This window comes from Aptenodytes forsteri, unplaced genomic scaffold (genome assembly GCF_000699145.1).
Source record: "Aptenodytes forsteri isolate BGI_AS27 unplaced genomic scaffold, ASM69914v1 Scaffold2, whole genome shotgun sequence".
Lineage (NCBI taxonomy): Eukaryota > Metazoa > Chordata > Aves > Sphenisciformes > Spheniscidae > Aptenodytes > Aptenodytes forsteri.
The window spans coordinates 10,726,660-10,737,033 of NW_008795695.1; the positions used below are offsets into that span (position 1 = coordinate 10,726,660).

Below are 10,374 nucleotides of genomic sequence, written 5' to 3' on the forward strand. Positions count from 1 at the left end.
GGTTCGCCGGGGCGATGCGGGGCCGGGGGGGGACGACACGAAGCGGGCGCCGTGTGCTGCGGGGCCCAGACCTTCGTCTTAAAGCACGTTGGCTTGCACGTTGCCTGGCGTGCCCTGGGCCGCCGGAGAGTTGGGTACAGCCGTGCTCCTCCCGAGTTGGAGCTCGGGAATGGCTCTGGCAGCAGCACAAGTGTGTTTGCAACCACCGCATCGCCAGAAGAGAGTGTTTGCACCCGTGACCGATGGTCTTCTGGCTCCTGTTTGCCACTTCAGGTGGATCTCCCAACTACTCGGGCTGACAGGTCTCCCCCTGTGCCACCGAGGCTCCGTGGGTGTGATGCTCGGGGGCACCTCAGCTACCCTAAACCCCAGTGCAGGGAGCGGTATTTCCCCACCTGTCTCGAGGAAGGCATCACTTCACTGGCATCACCTTTCCAAAACCAGCAGCTGTGCTCCGGTGCCCTGCACTGCCTCTCTGCAAACGGGTGCCAGCGCCACTTCCACCCCACCCCGGCTTTGGGGGCCTATTTATGGGGGATTTTATTTTTTTTTTCCTTCTTATAGTTGTTTCTCACCTCTGCCCAGCACGGATTCTAATGTAAATGTAGCAATGGGTATACTCGTGCTGTATTTTAAATCCACGCTGTTCCTTTCTTTTTCCATTCCCCACCTGCGGTGGCTTGGTATGCACTTTCAGAACCTTTGACGTAAGATATTTTTACGTATCATTGTAGAAATATTTTACTATTCTCACTACCTCAGATGTGCTTTCAGCTTTTGACAAAGAGCTTTTGTGCACCTGAGGCGCAGGCCCAGCAGCAGGCAGTTTCCCCAGAGGCATCCTGGAAGGTGGACTGCTGCCTCTGCTTCCTGCTCTTCACCACCTCCTGCCTGGTTAGTGCTCCCGCACCACAGTTCAGGTACAAGAAAAAAAACAGGTATCCTGTCCATTAAAAATCTCTCTTTAAAAGAGATCCGTGGTTTTCTGCTTCCTGTATTGTTGCAGGCTTCAGCCACATCATTCTTAAAGGCCACCTGCGTTCCTCTGGATTTCATTGCCAAACAAATCCGTATTCATTAGCTAAGCTTGGATGTACTTCAGCGTCCTGGCTGTGTTTGTGTTTTAAAGAGCTGTGATCTACTTGACACTAGAAAATGAATTCCAGAATGGTGCAGCGTGAACATGTATGAAACAGCACGCTCTTAACCAGAACATCTAGTAGCAGCATATGAATACGATTGAGTAACTTCAAAGAAACATGTTTTCTTGTCTTCATGTTGTATTTTGAAATGGATGGTTCTCTGTTATGTACGTATTCTGTAGTGCTGTACGCAAATCTGCATTAGCTGTCACTCCGTTCCTTAGTTGCACAGAGCAAATGTATCCGGTATCGTACAGGAAAGAATGCTTTTTCTGAGGCATGCCCATGGAAATTCTTGTCAGACGAATTTAAATGCCTTCTACTCCAATTCTCCACAGGTAGAATTGACATCTAGTGCCAATATACACAATTCCTTTTTCCCAGTAGCCAAACTGGTGGCTTTTTATAGTTATATGTTGGCATGTCACGGCCATGGTATCTGTCCTCTGCAGAATCAGTCAAAATTCGTAATTGATCACCTACGTATTTACTAGGCATACTTTATGTCGTCAGGAAAGCCTGCTTCATTCTTTACTGCATCAAGTGGGCTGTACCGCTGAAAGCAGATCCAGGGCTCCCGTGCTCCTGATGCAACTTCCTCTGTCCTGTCCTTCCAGTGTGAAAATTCCTCTATCCTGCGAGAGAGAAGCCGTCACCAATTTACCCTTGCTGAGTCCTTTCACTTCCATAATAAAGTAAGAAATAACTTTTTGTCCCCAAGGGTAAATATTAGGGAGCAGTTACAATAAATTAAACAGTGGATAATAGATGTTAGAAGATGTTGAAAGTCAACAGGATCTCAACAGCAGAGAGGGAAACCACATGAAAAGTAGGCATTCAGGAAAAGGAGGTAAGAGAGGCTATTTTGGGGTATTTACCTGCAAGTTTATTAGTCATTTAGCTGGTGTTTTTGACTTGCTAAAAACATAAAGTAAAGAATGTCATGTAGCTATGTCATGCTACTACTAAATTAAACCAACAAATAAGGTAACTGGAGGGGGGATTTGCAGGGGAAGGCAGGGCAGTTAGAAAAAGTGGCATGAATGCAGAGTTTTGGAATGTCCAAGAGCTTGAAGCCAAAGGCACTGACAAAGCCAGGTGCGCTCTGCCAGGAACACAGCTGTGGTGGAATTGGACCAGAAGCATATTGTGCTGAAGTGTTGGAGGACATCCTATATATAAGCTAAAGAAAAGGTAAACATTGCTTAAATATTGAAAAGGTAAATGGTAAAATGCTTTCTCAAATGAAAGCATTGTTTAAGAAAGTAAGTTAGAGGTTAAACTGAAGTGTTTTTTAGAAATAACTATGACAATTTGAAAAAGGCACCAAAAATTACAGGAAGCAGACACTGTGCTTGCAGGTGTTACTTAAGAGCATAAACAAGTTCTCGGTCAAGGAGCGGGGGGGTGGAGAAACAAAGAACGAATGTTACATTTTGATCTTGACTCCTCCCAAGACAAGGTTGACAGTTGTCCGACTGGCATCAAATGGACTGGTAAAACCATGCTACTACCTGCTGCAATTCAGCAAAATAATGTGAAATGGGGAAAAAAAACCACCAAACCAAAACAACCCTGCGCTCTGTGGGAGAACTGAAGTAATGCTGTACTAGATTTGATTTTTTTTATTTTAAGGTTAAGTAATATATACTTAATATGCCCCCTTCTGATGAAAGGCTGTTAAATTTTCAACAAGATTGATTTCATTTTCTCAAACACAGCAAGGAAGAATCGGGACAGTTTTGTACTACATGAATTGGCTCTCAGCACAGGTACGTTTTATTTGAAACGATGCTCTGTCAACCTGCCACCTTGTATAGCGGGTACACTTGCTCACGGCACGGTAAGCTCACCTAACAGCTCATCAGCACCAGAAGGGGAGTTTTCTTGTGCTTCCCTCCCTGCTCCTGCCCAGGCTGTTCCACGGCTCATCCTCTTACGGGTTCCATTACATTAACTCAGCTACCTGGGGAAGTTCACAGCCTAGGTTCATTTTTCCCCAAACATCTGAAGCTTTATTGATTTTAAGGCAGGATTTGGGGAAATTCCAGTACGGTTCCAACACAACAGCAACACCATCTGATCAGTTAATGTTCAAGGGGACCGCTTTGTGCATCTTCCTTAAAGCAGTCATTTACACAAGAGTGCATATGCAAACTCTTAGATATCGCACAGATGAAAACATCTGATGCTTACTAATTACTGACTTTTTTTTCTTAAGGTAACAAAAGCAGCACTAGGCTATCGGCTTTCAAACTGGAAGTCCTGATTAAGACTGCAACTACAGTTTTCTACTTGCTACTCACTCCCTGCATTACCACCTATCTCTTGAAAAGCGTATTTTCAACAGTATCAAGAACATGGTTAAGAATCAAAAATTACACCACTTAGATTGTGAGTTGTCGTAGTCAATGCAGGAGCTACAGAAACATCCTTTCATAATCAAGATTTATTTGGCCTTTGTTTGGTGATCACAGACACTATGAACAATTTCGCAATTGTTTTTATTCACATAGTTTTTTAAATCTAAAAACTATTAATTCTGTGGGTTTTTTTTCCTAAGACTATTTCAAATATTTTTCGTTTGCCCTTTGTAGACAAGCTGTCCTTTAAAACTGGATGTGAAGTTCCAGTATCTCGAATATTGACATAACAAGTTATGTCTGCCAAGCAGAAACTTTTACTTAGTCAGTATTTAAAGATACAATAAAGGTTTCCAATCTTTCCCATCACAGCTACAAAGTTGTTGGAAAAAATAAAGCTGCAACTACCAAAAATAACTCTGTCACAGATATACATCACTCAGCAAGAAATCCAACACTAGGGAGCAGTTTTATTAGGTAAGCAATTCTACTGATGGTACAACCATAGATAAATAACTAAAATGTTAAGACATTCTCAACATATCATTATGAATTCCAAAGTCTGATCTGTGTTATGCTTCATTTAGTAGGATACAAAAACTGTCCCTCATAGTCTATGGAACGTGAAGCCTAATCGAGGCTTCAAAGCCCTCTCCTTAATGTAATATGCCATTAATTTCTGGTTTCATAGAAAACAAGACAACCAGTACATGATTTTACCACTTAAAAAAAGCATTTACACTTATCTAAATATGTAAAAAAAAGGGTTGAGTTGGGATTCTCTCCTTTTTAAAAATGTGTTTTCTAGAACTACTAAAAAACTTGCATTTACAAAATAGTTGATAAAAATATTCCTCTGAATTGTACAAGAAGAAAGGTATAAGGACCACCAGTTGAAGACTTGGTACCAGATGTTACTCAGACTTGGCTTCTTTCTCTACTGCTGCGTTGGATGCTGGGGTCTGAAAAGAAGACAGAGAACACTTCAATGCAGGAAGTTTCTAAGTGACCCAGCCTCTTAGTTCGCAGTATTTTTAATGCACAAGTTAGCTAACTTGACATACAGAACGACCACGACTTGTTTCTACATACTGCACTTCACGGTCTTAATAAATCGGTGTCATGATCTGCTTATTTCTCTTGGAGAATGACCTACTAAAACCAAGCTGTCTTGAAAAGGCATCTATCTCCTCAGATGCATCAGTATGAATTTCACAATACTGTTACTACTCAACACACACCGCAAAGGATTTTTTTTTTTTTTAAAGAACAAAGCCCATTTCAGTAATTACTGCCTTTATGACAGGAAAAGGGGGCTTTTTAACCTATGAAGCTAAAATCCCTGCATATAGGGTATTTAGAAAAGACACTAGATACACTTCATGCATTTAAATTTCAGTGCGGCACTGTTAGTATATTCTCAAATCCTACCATGTTTTAGAGCAACTAAGACTTAGAAACACACTACTGCATTAAATCGAACGTAATTTTGTAAAAATACATTCAGTGAAACTGAACTGTAGCAGCAGAGCTATGCTGTCTTCAAGTCAAGTCTCCATATGCTGTACCTCAACTTCAGAACAAGTTCATACAAACTTACTTGATTAAAATCTCAACCCCATTTAGATCGGAAAACTCGCTGCATTTGCAATGTAGGTTAAAAAAAGGAATGCAATCTATGCATTAGCATAAAAATTATGCTTAATTATTCCACAGCTTTGCAGCACCACCAGCGGAATAGATGGTTTAATCACAGTAGTACGCAAACAGGAACCCTAACACCCGTTCAGTCTTTACTGCCACCTGGGGGAAGCTGTCGAGGGATGAAGTACGGAAGCCATTTCCATTCGGAGGCGTTCGTCTCTCTGAGTGTCACCAGAAGCAGTCACTGGCCCTTCACCAGATCGTGGATTAACAACAGCGTCACTGACACTATCGTCCTGATTGAAAACAGTAACGTCCAACAGGACAGACTATACCTCTGCCTCTTCTAGACTTGGGTATTATATTAAACCTGCGATTTTGGCTGGTGTGACCAACGTGAGACCAGCATGAAGACGTGCCCCAGAAGTCACCATCCGTTCCTTGTAAATTTACACCATCTCTGCACTAGTGTACTAACTAGACCCCAGTGGAGACACATTGCCAAATTTAACTTTCGCTGGTATCGCTGAAATACTACATGCACAAATTAAAAGACGAAATTATGCGACAGTAATACAGAGCCAGAGCTACGCAGAAAGTTAAACCAACTAAAGAATTCCTAGTTATAGCACGTTTTCCACAAAGCTTGCAAATGAAAAACTGTTGCCCCACAGTAAGTTGTCTTGTACACTCAAGTACTGTCCTGTACCTTCCTCACCCACCAAAACGCATCATCTACCTAAAAAAAAAATACTCTTTTCCTCTACTTGAAGATCTGTCTGCACACTGATCGATCAGTGTGATAGAATTCAGATATGACTTTTTTTCCATCTTAAAAAAAATGACTTTTCAATGCAACAACCAGACAGGAAGCATGAATCACACATTTAAATTAAAAAAATCATCTGACTATCTGATCAGCAAACTCCACTGAACTAATTAAAATGAGTGAGGCATTCAATATTGCAGAAACCTGAGACTAATTCTAGGCCTGTTACCACACGAAAACTTGCGTTTCATCCAGTTGTTAACAGCTGCCCTAATAAGAGGCACTGCTTCTTCCTACAGATCTTGTCCTAAATTTAAAACTAAATTGTGTCCACATTCCAGAAAAAGAATACAGTGTGGAGGATGTTTTAAGTTAGATGACCACTGACTTCAAACTTCAGCAACACGGCCATTTTAGCAGAGTATTACAGCCAAGACTGATTTGGCGTGTTCATTTCTTCAGCAACAACAACTACTGGTAGTTCTTGCACTCTCTCTTCCATTCCTGCACCAACCTGTCCCTTCCACCAGCAGTGTCTGCAGCTGACTCCTGTAAATGTTATCTCAACTTCGGTTAAATCATTTCGACTTTGGGTTTTCAGTGAAAACTGTTTCCAGTCCCAAGAAAATGGATACTGCATTTGTCAAAGAACTTCTGTAGCAAGAAGGAACTTCTCTTCCAGTAACAGCGAAGGCAGACTGAAACCCAAACCAAACCCTCCGAAGACAGACTCCCACCCCGCCCCCCAGAGCAATATCCCCTCTGTATACCCGGTATGTATTACTTTGCCAAGACCTACCTGCAAGGAAAATGGCCCCTCTCTGAAGGACATTATCCTGTATTGGAACTTTGGTAAAATTCTCACCTTTTTTTCTTAATTTTAGGGACTAGAATTTTCCAGGTGTATCTACCAATGTTTCAATAGCTACATCTTTCTTTTGGCAGAAATAGATTCTATTGTAAGAACCGCATATGTTTCTGATAGATGTTTGGATAAACCAGTACAGTAAGTTATGCAGCTGCTTTGCACCAAAGAATACAGACAACTTTACCTCCTCGCTTTTAGCTTCCCCATTTTCCGCAGGCAAGTTGTCCTTTGTCTGTTCTTGGTTTGTCTCTTCTGTCTGTTTTCCTTTAGGCCCCTTCTTCCCCTTTGATTGAGCTTTCTTGTCCTCAGACTTATCCTACGATGACATAAATTTCCAATAAGTAAATTCCTATGACCTACTAGGTAAACTTTGAAAATAATAAAAACCACACAAAACCAAGATGGACTCGCTAAGCAGCAAGAGCTACTACCAACAACCCACGAGCCAATACATAGTTCAACTGCCAAAAAAGTTTTCCAAACTATATATAGACAAACAACCACAGTTTCAGATAGTCGGTAAAATGAGAGGATCAAACTGGGATGGGAAGATAACTAGATTCTACTGGCTAGACAGAGCAGTTTGTAATGTATGATTTAACCTCGTGGCGCATAAGAAAATAGCAATGCAGTCCTTCCACTTTGTAAATACAAAGCACTTCAAACACTCTTTTTCCTCTTATATTGATAGGCGGTAACCTAACTTAAATAAATGCATCACCTAGAAGTATCGTTTTCAGTGCTCCTTTGTTAGTATCTCAGTCACATCCTCTGTACCTACATGACTTGTTAAATGGGTAGAGAAGCAGCTATTTGTTCAAGAGCTACTTTCATATAAATACGTCATACATCCTCACAGATGTTCCTTACAGCAACCAAACTCTACGAAGTTTGCCTGTCCTCCAGCTGACCCCCCTACTTACAAAATATTTCTATCAATTCAGAATTACATAAACGCACTGGTTTTGACACCATCTGTCAAACATTACTTTATGATACTAACAAAAATTTTCAATAAATGAGAAACGGTGACACTTTTTCTGGGCAGGTACAGTGTGAGTAAGTGGCAAGAGAACATAATGCATTTACACCTCTAAGCAGAAGACCACTACGCTGATCTACCTTAACATGTGTCTAATGTCATTAAAAAATAGTGTGCATTTCATAAGCACGTCCTTCAAATTATGTCCTAATTTGTTGTCTCTGACCTAAAAATTCACTCCAAGAAATAAAGTTCTCATTTTTGCATATTTCAAGTACTGTAGACATGTATCTCAGATTACTGTTAGAAACCATTTGGTCAGAAGCATTCCATACTATCTTTGCTCCAAGCGCTCCTCCTTACAAAAAACATGCAACTTCCTTACTTCACACGTGCAACTTTTTAATAGCTATCTGAGTACATTTCCTATTTTACATAAACGCTCCTGTAAAATACTGTCTTCATGAAAATACGGTTTTCTCAACCAATTGCAACTACTGAGCAGAAGTTGTACATGTTTTACACCACTGGATACAAACATGCAGTAAGTTACATTACATATACAAGAGATGCAAGGTAAAAAAAACCACCAAGAAAATCAATGCTGAAGCATCTTATGTCAGGTAACTAAATCGTCAGTGTCCACAAAACTTCAGAGATTCTTTGCTCCTATTTTTAGAAAAGGTAATTTTTTAAATCCTCGAGAGCACAGAGAAAACAGTTGAAACATGCTAATGGAGAAAAAAAACCCTCCTTTTAAAAAGTTATAAAGGCTAAACTCACTACTACAAATCCAGGTAACAGACAATTTCACAACACGCAGACTTCTGTGTTTTGATTGTCAAAATGTATTTTTCTTCATTAATACTTATTTTTAAAAAAACAACCAAGTAACTCCATAATGTGCAAACTTCTCCCAACCACAAAAAATACTGTCAGGGAAGTTTTACAAAGTTACAAAGTTGATGCAAAGAAGCATCTTTTGATGTATCAAATACAGAAAAAAGATAATAATTTTTAAAAAAATTAAAAATCTGTCAGTTGACTGGTATGTAACAATGAAATATTTCTGCAACCCATTTAAAGAAAGTCCAGAGACAGCTAAAATGAGGAAGTACTGAAGCTGGAGAAGTAAAACTCAATCAGAAGAGATTTTTATATTAACAATGAGAACATTTCCAAATGACAGAAGATTTTAGTGACAGTGTGAGTTTTAGAACAAAGAGGATCAAACGTAAAACAAGTTATACATTTATTTCAATTGCCAATGGTAATAGCAATTAAAAAAAGAACAAACAACTGTTCACATATTCACATTACAGCAGCATTCCACAGGAGCCTCGTGCAAGGTGTTCTACTTCATATTCTAAGATGACAACTGTTCGTCATGTACTTGGTTTGCATGAATATGTTCCCAGCTATGAACTGTGGAAACGTTTCTTTCTAGAAGTAAAGTAGTTATAGGCGGCAAGTCAATATCACGCGTATCAGTCAGCACCAACTAGCAGCATTAAGAATTAGATGCACCACGCAAAGACACTGGGAAAAAAGAGAATCAGAACTGAAGTAAAATTGGAAAGCTTCCTCAAATTCTTTAGGCTTACAACTTCGAGAATGGCAATGCACTGATATTCAAACCATCGAAATGAAGGTGCATTATTGATAAGTAACTGTTCAGTAGGATTAATAAAATGAAAACATCAAAAAGCCCGCAAAGCGGAGTTCTGTATTACTGTATTTGAAATGCTCTTAATCCATACGTTAAAAAGAAAAGCTTATAATCACAAAGGAACCCTTAAAAACACATACACCAACAAGCCAACACATACACAGCCTCTTTTATTTCTCCCAAGAAACAAAGAATTTCACACCTCAGTTATTGGCACTGCGAAGGCTATACCGAAGAACTGAAAGATCATACTAAACCGCGCTTACTTACACATACACACTGGGACCTGAAAGCTAGACTACGTGAATGGAAACTCAGATCTTTTTCAGTGGCTGCCTAAGGAATTCAAATATTTTTTTCCTGCCCTAACACACTGCTTTAAATTGTCAGTATATTTTATCCCCTTTTGTTACAGTGAAGTACAATCCTACGTACAGTTGCTTCGACATTTAAGTCGTTCTGCTCAGTACCAAACTGCCATCCGACACCCATGAATCAGTGCCCACATTTCTACGCAATACTGTGCCCGCTTAACAAGGATCTGCTCCAACAGTGGTGGAATGTACCTGTAGATACCGGCGGACGCATCTGAAAATGATACTTCAGCTAAATGAGTGTTCCCGCAAGGAACACGCGAAGACGAGTAAAAACGTTCAGACACCGTGCAGCGACCACACGAAATGGGACGCCACCAGGCACTCGCACAACAAACTCGACCACCTCCTCTCCCTCCCCTCTTCCCAGCGACTCTCACCTTTGCCGCTAACTTTTTTGGTTTCGGCTCCGCTTTGGCAGGAGCAGGTTTCTGAGAAGAAAGAACAAGTAAGGAAGAGACCCAGCCCTCGGTAATCCCCTTTTCGGTACAGGGGCGCACACGCACGCCCCCGCCCAGCCCGGCCCGGCAGGGACACCCCCCTCGCGCTCCCGTACTTCCAGC

General features: G+C 40.7%; 1 protein-coding gene across 1 annotated transcript in view; it reads right to left on the bottom strand.

Moving 5' to 3' along the window:
• Window positions 1–3,573: 3,573 nt before the first annotated feature.
• Window positions 3,574–10,374, bottom strand: part of HMGN1 (high mobility group nucleosome binding domain 1) — a 9,950-nt gene continuing 3,149 nt past the window's right edge. The window contains exons 2-4 of the mRNA XM_009283084.1: window positions 10,192–10,290; window positions 6,971–7,102; window positions 3,574–4,467 (exon numbers count right to left, since the gene is read on the bottom strand). Of these exons, the coding sequence (XP_009281359.1) occupies window positions 4,420–4,467; window positions 6,971–7,102; window positions 10,192–10,290 (279 nt within the window). The 3' untranslated portion in view covers window positions 3,574–4,419. The remainder of the gene's footprint in view (window positions 4,468–6,970; window positions 7,103–10,191; window positions 10,291–10,374) is intronic.